This window comes from Aquila chrysaetos, chromosome 24 (genome assembly GCF_900496995.4).
Source record: "Aquila chrysaetos chrysaetos chromosome 24, bAquChr1.4, whole genome shotgun sequence".
NCBI classification, from domain to species: Eukaryota; Metazoa; Chordata; class Aves; order Accipitriformes; family Accipitridae; genus Aquila; species Aquila chrysaetos.
Window position 1 is genome coordinate 6,840,618 of NC_044027.1, and position 21,202 is coordinate 6,861,819.

The 21,202-nt window shown below is 42.0% G+C and overlaps 1 protein-coding gene across 5 annotated transcripts in view; it reads left to right on the forward strand.

Annotated features, from left to right (window-relative positions):
• Nucleotides 1-21,202, forward strand: part of PPP1R12B (protein phosphatase 1 regulatory subunit 12B) — a 125,090-nt gene that overhangs the window by 65,780 nt on the left and 38,108 nt on the right. For all 5 annotated transcript variants that reach the window (XM_029999632.2, XM_029999633.2, XM_029999634.2 and 2 more), the window contains 5 exons: nt 9,944-10,034; nt 10,477-10,647; nt 11,382-11,565; nt 12,121-12,233; nt 13,810-13,854. In XM_029999632.2, the coding sequence (XP_029855492.1) occupies nt 9,944-10,034; nt 10,477-10,647; nt 11,382-11,565; nt 12,121-12,233; nt 13,810-13,854 (604 nt within the window). The remainder of the gene's footprint in view (nt 1-9,943; nt 10,035-10,476; nt 10,648-11,381; nt 11,566-12,120; nt 12,234-13,809; nt 13,855-21,202) is intronic.

Consider the following 21,202-nt stretch of genomic DNA (forward strand, 5'->3'; position numbering starts at 1 on the left):
TGGTCACATCTTCTCCCGGGATTCCTACGCTGCAGCCCCTCTCGAGAGGGCTCCTGATGTCGCAGGCTCCCTGTGCGCTGGAGGCTGCTTGGAGCCGTGTCCCCTGTGCGTGGAGAGGGGTCTGCAGGAGATCTTGCCAAGCCGGAATGTGACTTGTGCCGTGAGATATCTGGTACTGAGAAGAAAGGTCTGGGGGGGTCTGGGTGTCTCTGAAGCCCTTCATGTTATGTGAAAGCTTTGGTTCCCAGAAGAGTTTCAAAGGCTACCATGCAGCCTGCAGCTTGTGGGTAGCTGTCACGTGGGGTAAGACAAGCTTTGCCTGAGAACTTCTGAAAGGCAAGTCTGTGTTCTCAGTTGTGTGACCAGTTTAAAAGGACACTCCTGAATTTGAAATCTGGCCTGTTTTTGTAAGAATTAGGATTTTAATTTGTCCTTCCTCTCCCCCCCCCCCCCCCCCCCCAAGCCACTTTGTTTATACAATTGCATTCTGCAATTGTATTTGTTCTTCCTGTTCCTTGGGAAGGTTCCAGCAAGGTGGTAGCACTTGCCATCAGGCAAGCTGTTAGAGACAGGAAACACATCTCTCTCCCTTACTTTTGAATGTATTTTGACCACTTTCTCAGATAAATCAAGAGTAGGAGTGAGGTGGGCTTGTTTTCTTAGCAACTTTGGGGCTGACGGCTGTTCTCAGCCTGGCATCTTGCCCTCTAAAGTTTCCTCTAGAAATTTTTTTCAGATAAAGAAAGTTCACTGACATGTAAGGTACATGTGTCTAGCAAACATTTCTCTTTTCTGCTTCATTCCCAAGAGGAATGTATTTTTCATTCTTTGTTCCTTCATTCTAAGGATCCAGCTGCTAATTATAGTAGCATATATTAATAATGTATTAATAACGGAATCCTCCTCCACCAGTACTTTTAGATGAACAATTTTTGGCAAGTCCTTTTACCTTGTGATTCTTGTCCTGTCCAAATTCAGAGCATGACTCCTCTAGGGTGAGCGCAGATGCCTGATATGTCTGTTAACCCTTATTATCTGACAAAAAAATAAGAAACTCTGATCTCTGTAAAAGTTAAGCTATGGGATTTGCATTCGAGGGGTATTTAAATGTCGCTTGAGAGGAACTGGTAGAAGAAGCTGTGAGCATTATCTCGCTACCACCTTGCATTTTTTCAGTAGTATTTGACTCTATAATCCTTATCACTGACTGACATAAAGCTGAGTGGTCTTAATTCTCCTGGGAGAGGTCCGTGGGGAAGCAGAGTGGTGGGGTTACTCGTGCAAGGCGCTGCTGCATGGCAAGGGACAGATTCCTGATCACACTACACAGCGGACAACAAAAAGTCAAGAGGTCTCTCTTGTGAAGAACTGAACAATCATCTGGCACCTGCTGTTGAAAGCATTTATCTGCCATGCTTCTGCAGTTAATCTCTTTCAGATAAAGTTGCCCTTTTTTTAAAAGGCTGCTGGTGCAGATGACGTGGGAGGGCAGGAATTCTGCTGGCCATCGGATTGTCCATGTTGGGAAGAGGCGAGATAGCTCCTGCTGTATCAGAAATCAGGCTGCATTTTTATTTGGAAAAAGGTCGAGGTGTGGGATGGGGGTCACTGCTGCTGAGCCTTGTTTCCTGTAAAGAAGGCGAGCAGGTGTGCTGCTGCATGCTCAGCTGCTGACTGACTTTATCCAGTGCTCAGGGGAAGGCGGAGTGGGGTGGTGGGGGGGGATATTTTGGCATTTGCTTTGGGCGGAGGAGCCCAGGCTGTAGGTTGGCCTGCTAACCCAAAGCAGGAATATATGCGGGATCCTCCAGGAATGGTCAAGGAAACGAAGCAGGGACCACTTGAGCTAACCAATGTAAAAGAACTGCATCTTGACAGCATGGAGCAAGCAGAAGGTAAAACTGCCTTTCCCCATCCCTGTCTACATGCAAATTTGTGTGCAATTCCTCTTTACTTACTAATAGTAACCACTGACGTGTTTCACGTATTTAATCCTTGTGTCTAACAACACATTTGTCTAATGGCAAGTTCTGCAGCCAGGGCTCCAGTTCCATCTGGGTACCGCCACCTGGATGTTCAGGGTATGGGCATTTACCAACTTCAACATGTTCAAATACTTTTCTGTGTCCAAAATTGGCCATTAAACTAAAGAATGTATCTGAAATATTTGTGGAGATACTGTGTGACTGTACAGCTGAGGGCTAATTTAGCACAAAATCAGCTATTCTGTTAAATTCTTTGCTCTATAGCACCGACCCGCGGATGTTACAGGTGGAGAAGCCAAGGAAGCCAGGTAGCCACACTGGGATTTCTATAGGAAAAGTTTTTGAGCAAACTTAATTAATCTTCTGTCCCCGAGAACAATGGACACTTGAAATTGAACCAAAGCTACTGCCACATGGTCAGAAATTGCAATCTTAGCTCAGCAGGAAATGGAAATCTTTTATACGGGATCAATATTCGGTGATGTTTTCTGTAATTCAGCTGGGGGCTAATTCGTGATCGTCTTCCTTGAAACTGCTCAGGCATCTCGGTGGCTGCTTCCACGAGGTGGCGGTCGAAGGCTGCTTAGATGGACTTGCCAAGTGAGCATTTCTCCTACGGTTTATCTAGTTCAACAGCTGAACCTTCTTTATCACCATCAAGTTTTGATTTTGTTTTATTTTTTAGTTGCAAAAGGCAATTTCCCAAATATTCAGATTTTTGCCGAGTGAATTTTTTTGTTTTCAGGGATTTCCTGCCCTGTTTCAGACTGTGTAAACTAGCTTTTGGGAAAGCTGTAATAGGTCTGCTTGAGGTTGTTTAAAATGTCAAATTTTGTTGGCTCACTTGAAAATGAGAAATACTGATAGAGGCAGGACACTTGCATCTTTGTCTTCATTTCGTTCATCAGCTGGCAGGAGATGGAGCTTCATCCTGCTCTGTTTCATGTAGCAATTTTTTTAATGCAAAGATTCAGCCTCTGAAGACTGCAGACAGTAGTGCCCTTTGTTCCATGATACAGTGACAAACTGCTCAGTGTTGTATATTGACACCTAATGTCCTATACTGAACACAAACCAATTTCAAAATATTCCAGCCTGGAAAGCTTTGCACTTGTGATGGTCACAAGTAGTGCATTCAATAACTAAGGGGAAGTTCAGTAGGGAAAAGGTGTTGCTGGCTCACTTTGTTTTGCGTTTGCAGTACTCTTTACTTTCTCCTGCAGAAAAATTTCCTGGTTTTTTTTTTTTTTTAAACAAGTACATTTTCCCTTTTTCTGGAAGAACTTTAAGGGTCTAGGTTCACAGAAACAGCAAGCCTTCTCCAGTGTGAGGTAGCCAATTTAAGGAACGTGATCACTGTGGTGTTTGTTGCCTTTTCACCTTTTACCGTGATGCTAAATGGCATTAATTACTGCAAAGGGGTAACATTGATCATTTAAAAGCTTCCAATCCATGTGCTGGCTTCCCCAGCCCCAAACTTTGAATTCTCAGTAGGTACCAATACTGCATTTTCCTCTTCTGGCAGAGGAAATACAGAGCACCTGGGGCTTAGAGTGAGCAGGGCTGCGTTCCCACCTAGGTCTGCAATTAGAGCACTACTCACTTCTTTATATTGCAGTAGTCCAGCCTGCAGAGGAGGTGCATTGAGGTAGCTGCCGTAGGAACACAGCACAAAAGGAGCAGCTCTGCTTTCTGAAGGGCATACAAAGAGATGAATATGGGCAGATGGGAAAGCACATGCAAAATCATCAAGAACTGTATGATGGGAAGTATTCTTAGAGCATCAGCTGCCATACTTGTTTACAATGGGTTGAGGTTACATCACATCAAAGTGTGAGTTTTGAGGAGGGATAAAGAGTACTTGTTGTTTTGATTAACAAGTGACAAAGATCACAAGGCTCTTAATCTCTCAGATCAGCACCTGAACATGTTGAGCAAAGCAAAGCTGTTGCAAATAAAGAATTTCATCTTCTGCTTGTTAACCTGCTAATCATACTGTAGATAGATGATTGAAATTCAGACAGTTAAACTTTCATGAGTTGAGAATTCACAGTCCAGATTGAAACACAATGACAGCTCACAACAGCCAGGACTAAACTGAGAGAGGAAAGCTAAGGCCTGAAAATGGTGAATACTCAGCCGAGCCTTTTCAAGCCAGCTGTGAAACACTTTAAGAGCATGATCCTGTTATCTCTCTGTCCTCAGCCTATTAAATAACTTGGCATTGTCTGGCTGTCTCTTCCCTCTATTCCCAGCTCCAACGCTTGCTGAGTCTGACATGTTATCCTTCTCTCCTGCCTGTTGAATGGTCTTCTCAAATTATAGTCAGCTAACTTTTCATGGCAATTTCTCTAATGAATATTTTCAGTTGCGGTGGGCTGATGGCACAGAACATGTTAGCACAGGGATAAATACAGTGAAGAACTGAAACCTGTTGCTTGCTTGGATGAGAGAGCAGGAAAGTTTCTTTTTCCTGACTGTTTCCATGTAACTGTCAACGACTGACTTGCTGCTGCGTACATACTTCATTATCTAACTTAAGGAATTGTATTTTGGGAAATGCTGTCAGCATTTTTGCCTGCAAAACTTGCACTTGCTTCTCTTCCCTCCCCCAGCTTATAGATTAGTTTCTTAGCTAATGGCAAATTTCCAGTTTGTAGGAATGCATTGCTGGGATGCTGTAGTTTTCCAATTGTTTCCAGGGGAACAGTTATCAGTACTTGAGGCTTTTGCTGGGCTTTTTTTTTTTTGTCTTCTTTTTTTCCTCTGTGTGTGTGTGTATATATATATATATATAAAAACCATACATATATATATACACATATGAGAGAGAGAGGTAGATATATGTATGATAAAGATTTTTTTAAAAATACTGCAGTGTTTTGAATAGTGATATTGTACTCTTAAGAACAGCTATTTCAAACATTTTAGATATCTGTATGACTTTCCGTATGCTGAACACCTTCTTGTGTGCAGGAAGCCAAACCTGTGCTGGCTCCCTTTACCCATATTATGCAGATCTGGAACAACCAAAAGTCTGTCTTGGCTTCCAAGAAAACTGTCACTATAGTTTCTAGTCTAGTCTAGTTCAGGGTCACTCCTGAACTAGAAAGAGAAATTAGGCTGAGATGAGAGGAGTCAGAGAGGGCCAGCAAAGCAGCTCCTGCCCACAGCAAGCTTTCCTCTAGAATAGCCACATCAAGCATAGCCCCAATTCACAACCAACCGTGCTGCATTTGCAGAGACCAGACACCCTATAGTTACCGCCTGCCAACTCATGTTCTTACTGCGCTTGCTACAGGAACACAGGTTTATTGGAGAAGGGACCTGATGGGGATGGAGGAACCCCATCATGGCCCACTACAGCTCATGGGGGTGTGTATCTCAATTTTTGGTGTGCTGACAGCAAGACAAAATGCCTTGAATCCACTTTGACAAGAGGGCAGCTGTAGCATTTAATGAATGTTTAGCTTCCAAATTTGTTGCCAAGTTTTGACACACATAGGTGAGCGTCTTTTAGGTGAGTGCTTTTCCAGTGCTGGGTCACTGAAGTGTGAAAATGTAATCTAAAGCTTCAAGTTTTATGCAGTATTGGTGTTCCCTCTGGGACTGGGTGATGTCATTCTGCCAAGCACTCTGTGTGGTGGTACATGGTGTTTGCACAAACTCTTTGATCTCTTAAGTGCTTGAAGGAGTTCGGGAAGGTAGGAAAGGAGACCAGCATTGTAAAAAAATTATCAGAGGCTTCTGTGTTTCTTGGAGAAATTCATCATCTGTTCTTGTTATCGGTGTACCAATTAACAGGGGATTGTAATTTCTTTTTCTGCATCATTCACCCTTTACTTGGGAGTGGTTTCTCTCTACAATATAAGGGTTTTTTTTCCCTCTGGCAAAGGTTCTCTAACATACACATTTGCTCTTGTATTCTTGGTTTACCAGCTTGTATATCCAGGCTTACTGTTGCCCTGTTTTGAATCTCCCCTTTTATTAGTATTGTATTGCAGCTCCTTTTGCTTTGAGGTGGTGATGAGTAGTTGGGATCCATCTTTGTGTTGCACTGTCCTGATTAAAAGAGTTCACAGAGAAAATAGGTGTTTTCTTGAAAATAGGAAGAATTAAGTGGGAGCCAGATTCATCATTCAGTTCCCAGCTTTTTTCTAGGTAATGCACGAATCAAAAGCTTGTAGCTCTCTTGTGGCAGCAGGACACACTTGTGTCTGTCTCTGGGAACTATAAACTTCTGCAGTGTTTTTGTTGACTCTCACGTACGCATCTCTAACAATTTATGTTCTGCTGCATGTACTTGCAACCAAAACTCTGGTAAAAATTTGTTCTGCTTTATGCATGCCTTGAACTTGGCATGATGGCTGCTCTTATTTCATTTATTTCTCAGAGAAAGCTTATTGCAAGAAAATACAATGCATAGGACCATTCGTTTGAAGATCTGCTTGGATCGTGTGATATTTGCTTGAATTAATAGGATGACATAGATACTGCACTTTAGCAAGCAATGTGTTTCTTGAAAACGTAATTAAAAACTCTGTGGATTGTTTACAGACTGCCTCATACCCCATTTGCTGTCTGTCCCCTGCAGCTTGCTGTGATCTGCAATTTTTCTGCTTTGGAGAGCAGTGTATTGCTCTCCCTCTGTCATCCAGTTCAGTCTTGCTTTGTGGCTGCATCAGACTTGCCATCTCCTTGCAGTGAATTTGTTCTCTCTTTCTTTCTTCCATGCCATTTAGCACACTCAGGTCTCTTTAAAATTCGGCTTGTAAGCAAAGTGAAGCATCACCTAAAATTGTAAAATCAGTCTTTACCCTCCCTCCTCCCCCCAAAGAAAAAAACAAAACACAAAAAAAAATCCAAGCAGAGGAAAAATGTGATTGAATTGCCAGCAGGTATGGTGTCTGCTGTTTGCATTTGAAATATTTACAGCACAACTACCTTCTTTCATCACAAGGAAAAGGCTGTAGCTGCTTACTTGGAGAAACCAGCTATGTCACTGTGCAGTGGCTCTGCTGACTTGTTTCAGAAAATTCAGTTATCTCATGCTTGTAAAATGGCTTTGGGTGAGCTCCAAGAAGTGGGGAATTGTGTAAATGGAAAGAAACCAAAAGTTAGCAATCACGAAAGGCTGCAGTCCAAACTGAGCACCTCTGACTTGCAAAATGTGCTTGTCTGAAGATTAAGTCACTGTTACAGGTTGGACACTGAAAATTGCTAATGATGTTTTAACATATTCCTATTTTTATTTAAATTCTGAGAGAGCAGAGGAAAAAAGTCTGGGAGGATGAGGGGGTAAGAGACACAAAATGTGTTTTTTCCTGTTGCTGTATCTGTACACTCCTGTACTCAAAGCTGTAGCTAAACACTTAAGCAAGGGAAATCCTGCAGCCTTGCTGTGCTCCTGCAAACCTGCCTCTTCTGACCCTGTTGCAAAGGCGCCCTCATGGCTCACCAGCAGCATGCCCAGCCTCCTTTTTAGTAGCTGATGCTGACCTGTTCTCCACAGATTTGCCTAACCTTTTTTGAAACCATTTCAAAAACCTGTTTTGTCCTCTCTCACATCCTGTGGCAGGGAGTTCAGTATTATTTTCTGTTGTGTGCAAAAGTACTTCAGCTGCTGTAAGCGTGACCTCGTGTTGCCCACATGTACCAGGAGCGTTCCTGAATAAGCACAATGTGGTCCACTGTATACATGCTGTTGTACGAGCCGAATTCCTCCTCAGGCAAAGACAGGTCTCATCTTTCCTCCTCTTAGTCCTGTCGTATATATGTACATGCCTGTGTCCTCATTGCACAGCATGAGACATAAATTCCACTGATTCAAAGCTGTTGCAGTAAACTGCCCACCTTACTTAGCTAGAAATTTACTTGGTTTGTATGTTTCAGGAACTTTTTTTTTTTTTTTGCTACTGCTCTGAACTTAATTTGCAGTATATTTTGCAAATGTGTTCTTCCTGTAGGTGACTTATTACTTCTGGATGCTGTGCAAATAGCAGCTATTCTACTTGTGTCAAAAGCTGCAGAAAATGCTTATTGTTTCCTTAATGTGCCATTACCTGGGTAGCACATATGCACTGCATAAAGGAGAGCAGAAGAGAACTACTTGTCTGCAAAATTAGGAGTTGCACAGCTTTCACTCATCAAACAGCAGCTTTTTTGTTCGTGAAACAGCAAATTCTTGGGAGGCAACCATCCCTCTGAATTTTAGGTGCTTCCCATGTTGGCATATCCATCACAGCTAGTGTGTCTGTCTGGATAATCAATGGGAAGAAATGAGCTCCTCTGCAATGCATTCACATGATCTGTGCTGGAGGCTCCTTCTGAAGGTGATAAATTGCACCCTGGAAGTGCAGTTCAGTGAGCCTGGCCAGCTCAGATGTAGACATCTCCATTGTAGCCAGCTCCCAGAGCATGATTCATCTCCTCTAGAAGTCTGCAGTGCAGGCATCTCCAGCACGGACAATTGATCCTTTGCACTCTGCTTGTACTCTTTGGAGATCAGGGGAGTTCGGGGCATGATTTATCAGGTCGAATACTTATACCAGTTTTAGGTGAGAAGACTCTCACGTGTGACCCACCAACACTTGTAGAAGTGCAAGGTGACTAGCTCCCATGGATGTTCCTCCAAATAGTCTGAGGAACCCCCGGTTAAGTGATATGTCTCCACTGAGTGCTGGAGATCAGTCCACATTTGACTGCACAGCTAAATCAGCACTGAACATGAGATTGTGAAGGTAGATAAAAGCCATTGTGGTAGATTATTTTAGAGTGATCCAGATTTCCTCATTCTCTGAGGTTTTGTCATAGTGCAGCAAAGTTAGTAATCTTTCTAATAAATGTCTCAACTTACTGGATCAGATACAAAATCTTTTCAGCCCATTACCTTTTCTGTGAAAGTGGTCTGTAGTGGAGAACCAGGAAAAGAGTCCAAGGACAAAGTAAGCGTATTCTTTGATAGATCTTCATACCTCACTTGGCTAATTATTCTTTGAACATATCTAGATCTTTGATATTCTGTTAATCTGTGGCAGTGATAGACCTACAAAAGAACATTTCAGGCACCCTCATCCTTGTGCAGTGAGACAGTGTTAATAATCATTCCCTATTAACCAGGCTGAAGAGTCCAATCTAATTAATCTTTCCTAAGATGGAAGCCACTCCACCACTACAGAAATCAGACTTACGGCTGTGTGATCCCTGACTCTGCAGGACTGCTGCCGAATTCCTCTCCAGTTCCTCCACAGTGAATGCCAGGGCAGAGAGTTCAACTTATATTTTTTCATGCGAATGGTTCTTTTGAAATCTCCCAGGTTTAATGAAATCTAGTGGTGACCAGCTCTGTATTTTATGTGCGGTTTTCAGTATTAAGGAACTTGGTTTACTCTGGTGTGTGAAGGTCGTTTCTTTAATTTCATAGCTTTTTTCCAAGGTGTTTTGTCTTCATAAGATGCCTGCAGTTCAGCCGGTTTCTAGCATGATGGGATTCATATTGATGAAGACAGCAGGTTGCAGCAATATGATCATGAATATAATGACAGGAAGGAGGGTCTGAGGAATGTTCCAGTGCAGGATTTCTGTTCCTGAGGTCTTTATCTGAATGAGGGGTGGTTTGTGGTTGTTTGGGTTTTGGGTTGGTTTTTTTTTTTTTTTTTCCTTCTAATGATGCAATGACATGGAGCAAATAATATACTAAATAGCTGCACCTTTTTTAACAGAACATGTCCAACACTAAATACTTATTTAGAGACTCTAGGGAGAATGTAATGCGAGCATTTGTGTATCATATGCCTATAGGAAAGTTGTCCCAAAGCAGAAGATGATAGTCTTGGTAGATGGAGCTAAAATGATTGTTGTCCGTGTGAAAGAGAATAATAGCTCAGGAGCTCGCAGAGACAGGGAAGCAGAGCATCTGTTTTTATTTTAACCTCTTCTGCCCTTTATTTTTTTTTCAGGTCATATCTGACTCCGGTGCGGGATGAGGAAGCAGAATCACTGAGGAAGGCACGATCCAGGCAGGCCCGACAGACTCGCAGGTCTACACAGGTAAAGAATGAAAATACTCGTGTTTGTGTGTAGGATGAAGAGAGCTGATGAATAGAGAGGCAAGATTTTCTTTTGCTCTTATATTATTACTTAGGATGAGGGGTTTGTCTACCCTCACACTGTGTTGGAGACGTTCTGGCAAAAGTTCCTGCAAAAAATTATTAGAAAATACTCCCCCAAGCATACACGAGTTAGATTTCTGCAGTATACCTGCCTTTTAGTTTGTAGCTTGATCACGTATATTTGGGTTCCTTTGAGTTGGTGATTATGTTAGTACACTGAGAAATGTGTTAAAAGCAATAGAATTCTTTTCTTTCTGTTAGCATAGAGATGAAACATTAGCCTGGCCAGGTATAAGCCTGCTGGGCATTTTAAACTGAGCTGGTAGACTTGAAATCTAATTGCATAAATTTAAAAATTCTCTCTCTTACTTTCTTTCCAGGGTGTGACACTGACAGACCTTCAGGAGGCAGAGCGAACCTTCAGCCGGTCTCGGGCAGAGCGGCAAGCTCAGGAACAGCAAAGCGAGAAAGCTGAGAGCACTGAGCCTTCTGAGGACAGCAGTGAGAGGCAGGAGACCCGGTCACGGTGGAGCAGAAATACAGATGAGGAGGTGATACTCCTGGCCTCAATTCTCATTATTTCAGAGTTAATGAAACCATTTAGGATAGCTGAGATCAAGAGAAGTTCTTTTGGGGATGTCTGTTTATTTTAAGGGGAGGCAGACTTGCTGGAAAGAAGTAATACTGAAGACTAGTACCTCACCTCAGCAGTCTGCACAAGGGATGTGAATATGTAGGTGTTAGAGGTTAGCTGTTCCTTTGCTGTCTGCTGGGAATTTCACTTTTCTGTCTCTTGCCAGAAAATAAAACTGTGTAAATCACAGAAAGTGGAATGAGAAGGCTAATGATAGAAATGTGGCCTGGATCCATCCTTGCTGTGCAGGCTGGACTGAGGCTTTGTGTTCACATTTTTCCACAGATGTTCTGTGTGTAATGGAAAGCTAGAGAGACCAGTTTTCTCTCCCTCCCATCACTTCTGGTTTTTCACTCTAACTCATTTGTTTCTATTAGATAACTTGTTCATCCTGCCATTGGCTGTGGGGACAAAGAGATTGATCCCAGACTTCCCAGCAATGGGAGGGTGCTCTCACACCATAGCTATACAATGCTTTTAACATTCATCCCCATCTGATGGAATGAACCTGATCTGGTGGATGGAGGTGATCACTTCCAGCAGCAGTGAAGAAAACAGTACACTCTAAAAGATTACCCAGTTCCCCGAAATCCCAAATCTGCTAGTCCCTTTTCATTCTACTAACTTTTTGTCATGGTTCTTTGTTTATAGAGTGTCTATCGGCGATTAAGGTGCCCAGTACAACCAGACAAACCTACGACACCTGTATCTCCTTCAACATCAGCACCTCTCCTTTATACAAGTTCATACCTGACTCGAGCAAATAAGTATCTAGGTCTTGACTCTGTGAATCCAGCAGACTTCAGAGGTGCAGCCACAGAGATGGAGAAAAATGGTATGTACCCAGGAGAATGAAGAACAGTCAAAGCTCAGGGATTTTCATGAGGTTTAGAACTTTCAATGTGTACAGACAGAGAGAGTAAGTTTACTTGTTCTGAGGGGAGCGGTATGGGGAGGTGCCACCTCACAAAACAAATGGTTTTTGTTTAAATGGAAATCCTAATGTAGGATATAGCCTATTGCTTGTAACAGAGAGGGATAAAATGATGTTTTCCATTTGGGGTAAGTAAATGAGATAGTAATCCATGGAGCATTTAGATCTTAAAGCTGGGATTCCCCTAGTACAGTTTGTCCTCAGAACAGGAGTCAGTTGGGATGATTTGGGGAGAGGTGACAGCTAGGGTAACCTCTCTGGGCTTTGATAAAAGAAGGAGTGTGAGTAACCAGATGTAGTAGGGCACTGAGATTCCATTTCATTTGGTTTAATAACTCCTTTGTAATATAACACAAGCCAAGATGACCTTGATTGGCTTGAAAAGAACCCCAGTACCTTAGCAAAAGCACAGATGTAAATCACTGAAACCAAAGCAGTCTTTCTTTGCTTGGCCAGAGTGTGAAGATCAAGATTTAGACGACAGATCTCCAAACAAACAGTCAATCCGAGAGAGGCGGCGGCCAAAAGAGAGGCGAAGAGGCACCGGCATCATTTTCTCAACAAAAGATGTAAGTATGAGTTCCTTAGAGAAGAGAAACTTATTCTGTAATATTCAGGGTGAATTTCCTTCCAATTCCAAGCTTCAGATTTTTTTCCAAGTCGGTTGATTTCCCATTAGTCCTTCCCTCTCCAACTTTATTTCAGACTGGCACTTCCAAAGGAATCGCATCCCTGTTTGGCCCATGTAATACTCAAGCAGCAGGCTCTGGGAAGCCTGTTCCTGAACCATAAATCAGTGCCACCCTTGCAGAATTGTGAAAGAGCCCACATGGGAGAAGAGAGATTAGAAGTCTAGTTTTTTTTGGAAGAAGGAGGTTACGAGCCACTGGAAGTATTTTCAAATTCCTCTGAGCCCAAATTTGGCTACGCTTCAGGCCACCTAAAAGGAAGACCATGAGGAATAAAACCTGTGTCTGGATCCCCTACCCAGCACCAGAGAACACACAGAGCATAAATGCAGAAGAGCTGTCTGTGTCATGGTCATTACTCTTAGTCCTGGTTTCAAAAGGATTTCTTCCATCTGAGGGAAGAAATCCAGCCCTCCAAACCTTGGTTAGAGACTCCAGTAGGAAGATAGATCACCTTTTTCAGGAGAGTAAGTATTACGAAGTCGTGGTTAAGAAGTCTGCAACAGTTCTAGTCCAGCTACAGACATATAGCCTTCCTCATACACCTCCGTGGTAGAGGCGTCCTGCACAACATAATGAAAAAAACCACAACGGTCTTCCCTGCGGCCACAGTAGATAACGTTGAATATTTGGAGTTATAGACAAGTTGAATGGCCCTGCTGGAAACCTCAGAATTTCTACTGAAAGACTTGCCGCAAACACCCCCTTTTTATTATTTTCAAATAATTCTTACTTTTTTTTTCACTTGCATGCCATATGTGATTATTTTTTTTAATTGTTTTTTTAATTAAATGCTTTACAGCTTGCCCAGTTGTCTACTGGATCATTGTAGCAATATTACTAGCTTCAGAGTAGAAGGCAAATCGCTTCTCGGAGTTTTAGTTCATTTCCCCGTTGTAGCTGTAGTTTCATATAGAGACAACTTCTGGAGTACCTTGAGTTCAATATGGAGTCAGATGTGATGCTATGGTAGTTTACCATTGCTCCATGAAATCCTGGAGCTATTACAAAGAGGCAGTGGGTTACACAGAGGCTGCATAAGTGCAAGCTCTCTGTGATGACTAGTCTTTCCTCTGGAGTCTAACTGAAGTGGAGGATATTCTTTGAAAGTCAATATTATATCAGCATTTCAGATACGCAGTCTTCTCAAGTGTCACATTTGTTCCCTAAGTATATTAAGAAGTGTTACTCCTTCTCCTACTGACTTTTCAGGAGCATTCAAACTGCGGTAGCCATCGCAAGAGAGTAATTCTGTCCCCAGTACCAAGATCTTCTAAATGGCCTTTATGTTACCAAACCTGATCTGATAATCAGCCAAAAGCATTTAGAGGGGCATTTCTTTTGACAGAAGCGTTCTTAGCTTTAATATCAATTCATAAGCAATACATCAACTTCCTGTGATAAAATTTTGTTGTCTCCAAGGCTGCCTAATTATATTGTTTGCTTTTCATCCTAGGATGATGATGAAGTTGATGGAAATGAGGAAGTGAAAGAAACTCGGGTAAGTGAAAACATATGTCTAAATAGTTGGTGTTTCACTCTTGAGCATTGGTGGCAAGCAGTCTTCTATGGCTTTACTCTCATTTATACGAGAGATTCAGGCTCTGTTCAGGAGCTCGGTATGAACTGGGAGGTAGTTCTGAGTAGCAAACTGCTTACTGATTTCTCGTCTGAAAGATAAAGAATATCTACAGACTGGCGTAAATTCAAAAGTTGACTTTTCAAGAGCTGCATAGGCAGTTCTCAAACCTGGAGGGACTGCAGCAGAAGCAGGGGTGAGTGCCTTACTGAGAGCGCTGTCAGAAGCTGTGATGGCTGGGGAACGTGGCTGTCAGGTGTCCCGAGGAAGGTGCATGACCTTGTATCTCAGAATTGTCCTGATGCTGTTATTTTGAACAGTATGTTTTGAATTTCTAAAATCTGCGCTTTTGTCTCCTCATGGATTTGTTTTCTTGTGGGAAATTGCCTTGGCAAGCAACACACCAGAGATTGTTCATTGTTCCCCTGTTCTTGCAATAGTGTCATTATCCTTTGAGGCCCTTTCTTTCCTTTCATAATAATTATTGAGTCCGTCCAAATTGCCTCAGTTTCATTTGGTTTTGTCTGTCTTTGTCTAAAACACATTTGAGCCTGACAACATGACTTGCTCTGACAATGTTAAAGCTAAATACATTTGCAAACTATTAAAGCATGATGTGCAAGACCTGGGAAAAATAGCAAATTTAAGGTTGCATAGGGGTCAGCCTGCTTGTGTGACATTTAATTTTTGCCATAAAATGTTGAGCTTGCAGTAGCCTTTCCGCATACTTTGCAATTCAGTAGAGTGATTGAAGCATCATTCTGTTGAAATTAACTGGTTCTTTGCTGAAAATTTTCAGTAACTCTTCAGAGTATATTTTTGTTTTTCTTTTTGCAATACTCGGTCAAAATGGGGCAAAGTCACGGTGAGCCTTGTGGGGACCAGAGACTCATATGGTGCTGGGATGGCTCTTAGCATGTGCTTATCTTTCAGTGCCAGCCTTTGCTTTCCCAGTGCTTACTTTGCAACATGAAATGTGGGATATTCCTTCCCATAGAAGCACCACCTGCTTTGAGTAGCCCAGCTCTTCCCACAGGAGTTTCCGTTCATAGCAGTACAGAGCTTCGTTAAATCTTCCACTTAACCCTGCATTCAGCCATTTATCATCCTCAAAATTGTTTTGACATTTCTGCTGTCTCACAGTAAGACTGAAGGACAGATATTTTGTAATGTGTAAAAAGTAATAATAATAGGGACACCTTGTTACTAGCAGTCATGTTTTGGACTTGCTGGGAATGTCTTTTTCTTCTGGGAAGTTGTCTCAGCTGAGCTAAATTAAGACAAAAGAGTATCTGAGGCTGCAGGTTTGGAGGCTTCCTAGAGTCTAGTCCTAAAATTGCTGAAAACTCTGTTAAGCACAATCCTCACCACTCTTGTAAATGGGTAAACTGCACTTCGTAAGACCCCACCGTATGTTCCTGCCCAAAAGTTCAGGGTCGCCTGGTCTCTTACAATTAGTGATACTGTTTTTCCCCAAATTAATAGCAAGGAATCCTTTTGTCTTATATTTCCCACAATTTTCTTGTGGGTTCCCATCTAATAGCAGAGCAACTTCCCTTCTGTTCCCTCAGCCCCTTTGCGCACATGCTTTGTGGCAACAGTCCCCTATCTTCTTATGCACCTCGCATATGTTAGACCCAGGTTTAGACTCTCCTTCCACTCTGCTGGTGCTGTTTTTCCCATTCTCCCAGTCCTCTTGTTTTTATCCAGCTTCCAGTTCATTTTCTTTACTGCATGCCTCCAGCATCATGTCACTTGGTCAGTCATCCCTGGTTTATTTTACATCCAGATCAGAGAGATTTCTGTCCTGCTAACTGGCCATCATCACTTTGGCAAGAATCATGGAACAGCTCCTTGCTTTCAGTTCTAGTACCAAGCAGGAAGTACAATTAATAGTCATTTAATTCATCAATAATAATAATAATAATAATAATAATAATAATTCTAGAATGGCAGATGCCACCATCAGAGTTGTGAACATGAACTAAAGTGTCCCATTTTAGTTGCAGACCCTCCAAAATTTTCCTGATTTTATGTGAGCAGTTATTTTTTCCCTTCAGTGTTTATATCTTGGCTGATATTAGGAAGATTTTCATGGCAGCCAAAAAAGGCCCTACTTGAATTCCCTCCTCCAAACTGTGCAGCACTGGAGTTTAGCAAGCGAAAGGTAGATGCAATTTTTGAAAAAGGAGCAAACACATGTTGGTTTAATTCTCAGAAGTGGATGAATTATTTTGGCTGAAACTTTTGAGCACCAGCGTGGGAAACCAGCCCAGACGCTTTGGCTGAGTTTTAGGCAACTGCGAGTAGTCTCGTAATAGGATGTGTCAGGCAACCTTCATGTGTTTTGCTACCAACCCCGCCTTTCTGCTTGTGATGCAGACTGCTTGGATGCATTGTGGAAAGTTGGAAGAGCAGACAAAGTTTTATTGTGGAATAAATGTTCAAGGGCACAAGGACTTCAGCTGGAAAAAGCCTCTGGGGAAGCAGCTTTAGGAGAGTTTTTTGCGTGGTTCCACTGGGAAGGATATGTAAAGGAAAAAGCCTTTGTTCAATCTGGGGAGACCTGAGCTCAAACCAGAGGAGGGTAAAAAAGTTTGGCCACAGTCTAGCCTCCATTTCTCAGAAAGTAAAAATTGCAAGAGTCTGAAAGATCATGTTAGTACCCAGCTGAGCAATGTGGGTAGGCTGGCATTAGGAAACTTTTCCTGCTCCCTGCAGGCCAGTGACTGTGAAATATCAGCAAGAATTCAGTTGTAGTGAGGCCAGTGAGTACAAATACAATACAATCCGTGCAGGTATAAATCAGTGGCTCTAGTTTGGGATGCAGCATGTGAAGGATAATGATGAAGACTAAAGAGAATGGTCCAATGTTACATTTTGGAGAGGGTTTTCCCTATCCCCGGCTCTTCTGGCTTTGACTTATACTTGACTTCTGCCATTGCTATTACACAGCAGGAGAAATTGGGGATGAATTTGGAAGAAAAGTGTACTTTAAATGACATACCATACATAACAGAAATAGAAAAATGTTTGTAATCATTTAAAGAATTTTATCTCCTTGCATTTCTCTTCAGTGGCATTGCAAATGTGCCTCACCTGTGTGTTAGTTTGTCAAAAGAAAGCTTTAAATACAGGGGAATGCACTGAGTGTCATGTTGGTAAAGTAACAATTTCTGGGCAGTAAAAGTGTCAAAGAAAACATCTGTCTCATGAACTTCTTCTAGGACAGTCTGTATAGCACAGTAGAAAACCCAGACACATTAATGGAATTAACTTTTGTGCAGGAATAACACTGAAATATATGATTATGGGTTGTGATCACAGTAAGTGTATTAAATAGGCTCCATTCCTGTCTCCATGTACTTCAATTTACAAAACATGAGTAGTTTACATTCTGCAAAACACCATTCAAGCCCACTCTGCTTTGTAAATATTATGTGTTCTGCCTAATTGTACTATTAACATGAAATCACCAGATGCAACTGGATACTAATAAAAACTAAATCTCTTTCTTAGAAGGACTGAATTTCTAAGCTTGATTCTGTGAATTCTAAGGGAAGACCAATGAACTGGAAAATCCCTTAGGCAAACTAAATGTCTTAATGTTATAGCTGTTTCAGAGTTATGCCTTGGGAATCCTGATTTTGGTATGTTCTATTTCTCACCTATATTTTTGCTTTTAGTGCCATTTTATCTTCCACAGAGATTCCCATTTAGCTTCTGTAATCGTGGTGATTACCCTTTTTAAAAGATGGATTTGATAAACGACTAAAAGATTAGAAATAGCTTTAGTTAATGTTTTGTGACTTGCCTGTCACAGCCAGACTGCATGTATTGGGAGCCCTAGGAGTCCTAGCAACTACCCCAGATCCCACTATTTTATTGCCCTCTTTCCCCGATGCAGCGCAGTGAAGTGTGGCACTGTGCAGGCTGTAGACATGCCTGAGGACTGTCTTTTTAAGCTAAGGAAGGCTCCGAGTCCTCCACTTTCTGAACTCACATTGCCTAATATGGTAAGGTATGTCTTCACGGGCTGCGCTGTTTTGCTGAGATACAAGGGAAAGTTGACTAGTAAAAAGGAACGAAATAGGTGAATTTCTTGCTAGCTGCTAAGAAAGTAAAATCTTTTAATCTAGGTAGTGCTATATGGTACTCTTCATCCTATGCCTTAGTGCTACTAGCCCAGGGTCCCTTCTGGGGACTAAGGATACAAGTATTTTTCCCTGGTTTTACCCTTGAATATTTACTTCTAGCATAGATGCAGTGTGATGTGGGACGGAAGCCATCTGGCCCATGTCCAAGGTAACGTAGGTGGTACTGTGCGTCACTTGCATGACTATAGTTAAATTATAGAGCGTTTAATTTTGTGTAACGTAAGGCTGTGAGAGATTGGCTCTGTTTAGTCCTGTTTATAAACAAAATGCTATAAGGAGTTTTGTATGCTGCAAGGAAAGGAGATCTTTAATATGTGTATAACTAGCAATATAAAATAGCAGAAAATTGCTGCCAGAGCATGAGCTAACGTTTTGCCATAGAGCTTTAAATATGGTGAAGAATGGTTTTATTGTGTTTGGAGTGCCCTGGGTTCTTTGGGAGGTGGAGAGGGAAGACACTATAGAAATTTAAATTCATTCTGCAAATATTTCTACAAAAAAATTCACATCTGCACAGATGATTTGCCTCATGAGTTCTCCAGCCTAATATGCTTGTGCTGGTTTTTCTTAACCTTAATGTTTTGAGAAGGGCATCAGACTTGCTGTCTACTATCCCTGTTGATACAGCATTTAAATCATCAGCATGGCTGCTCAGTTCCTATTTACAGCTCTGGGAAAACATATTGTTTGTGCTTAAAGCCAAGCAATCCAAGTCTGCTATGTAGACTACAGGGTTACAGCTAAATGCGTTCAGGTTAATTCCTCTAATTCACCAAGTTGCTGAATTAGGAAGGTGTAATGTGAAGCAGTGTCCATGATGGAGATGGAGATGAGTAACACAAAACCAGCTAAAATCTGATCTGCGAGTCCCAGGAAGATGAAGCAAAATAGCGAGTCCTCCAGGAATGATTTACAAGGTCATAGACTCATAACTATTTAAGGTAACTTTATGCTTTAACTTCTTGTTTAGTAAATTACTCTCGGAATTTCGGTGTAGTCTGAGGTGACTAATCTTTCTCAGTTGTCAGCAAGTAATTTCTCCTGAGGCAATGGAGCTGAGGTTAGCAATGCATCGGATACCCACCAGATACCTTGACTTTTGCTGGCATTGCTGGGAGGCCTCTGCAGTCAGTTCAAATTATCCCATTTCACCCCAGGGTCCTGTCCCTTTGCCAACATGGCAGCTATCTCACAGGTGTCCCGGGATCCTTTTGCTTTCTTCCCAGAAGGAACTGGGAGAAGTGTGATGGATAGGGTGGCAGCAGGATCAGTGCCATGCGTATGCATCTCTCCACCTCCAGTGCAGTGTGGATGCAGTGCAGCCACTCCAGGAGACAGGACCAGTCAAGTTCAGTGTGGCTGCTAGCCTAGACCTGTTGGCCTGAGGAACAGCATTGCTCCCTGGAATATTCTGTCTTTGGGATATAAATCTAACTGTTGTTTTATGTCTAATTGTGTTTGTAATTTTTTACTTTTTAAAGGTTAACAGCTTTTGTTTGTGCTTATACATGTAACAGAGCATCATGTTAATTTTTGTTTGAAACTGTCAAACTCTGTCTCATGACATGCTCAAAATTATGGAAAGGAAAAATATCTCTAACTGCTCAACTACTTATAGCAGGTTCTCTGCCCCTCTGGGAGCTGATGTTCGTACTTTGTTGTCAGTCATCCAGCAGGCCGTGGGGAGGATGTCTCTCTTGATGTAGTTGAAGACATCCTCCAAAAAATCTGATCTGCTGGATTAAAATTCCTGCATACAGCAGTAGGTGTCTGGGTAGCCCTTAATGGCTGTGTGGTGTTGACATGGCTGTCTGCCTTAGAGAATAGATGAATTGTGCATGGGCAATAGGAGATGGCTTTAGCAGATGCAACTCAAATCTGTCGTACTCGGTGCTTCCTTCCTAGCCCTTCTCACCTGTCTGCTGGTGAATGTTCCTTTGTGGCGATGTGGCAAAGCCCCTGTGAAGCCAATAGTCCTTGTTGCCTGGACGTACTGTGCTGTGAATGGTGCAGTGCCATGTTTAAGCAGTAAATGACTTATCTTCCAGATATGTCCAGAAGGAGCAAAAAGCAGAAGCTGTATTGCCAGATGGCTAACAAGGAATTGTTTGGAAAACTGAAGTCAAATTCCCTGGCAATAAAATATCCTTTGGAAACTGCCACTGTAGGAAAAATTGTGTGTTCCAGTGATTCAAGTGTGGTAATGCTGTTTGTCCTTGTCTTTAAAAGGTCATTTTTTGTTCTGAGTTTATATCCTCCCACATGCTTCTCTTCAGAAAGAGCCTCATATTTGGAACGTTATTGTTAGTTTTTTGCTTTGGACATGGAGTTTCCCTGCTAGAAGTAACATTATCTGGCAGAAGCTACTTCATTATTTGGTAGCTCAAGATGGAGAATCCTTAAGCTGCAAAAGTCCTTCCTGGTAGGAATTGCCCACCAGCTTTGGCTTAATTCACACCTTGGCACCTTTTTGTTACTCATTACCTAGCATGTACCTAATGCTGGGCCCTGTTGTGGGTTGTGGTTTTTATACATATATATTTTATATATATATAGGCTTTTTTTCATCGCTCCTAGATTTCATCCTTGGGAGCGAACATAACCTTCTGCACCAGAATCTGCTGCTGTTGAAGGAAGGCCAGAAATAGGCTTGAAACATAGTTAGATAGCGATGTATTGAAGTTATACATCTGTTTGGCCAGTGACACTAGAATATTGCTTTGTGTCAGCCAGTTGCTTCCACAGACAAGCTGACAGAAAGGGTTTATAGCTGTGGAGTGGCTGGGGCAGGTGGGAGGTATGCAGAATCTGATGAATTTAGATAATGAGCAAAATGGATCATGACTCTGTTGTGAGTGCCCCAAGATTTCTATTTCTCTATGTCATATTTTGGAAAGTCCCTTAGCTTGAAATAGCTATGTTTACATCTGGTTCTTATATTAGTGTTTGCCTTCTCCTTTTCCCTGACATGGCCTGCTAATATCTTTGCAAATTTCTGCTGCATTCCTCTGTTGTAACTCAGCAAGTTTGTGCTTCTTCATCCTTTGTAAGAAAGCTGGACTGGGGAAGAGGGAACCTGTCCGTAAACACTTGCAGAGTGCAACTGCTGAACG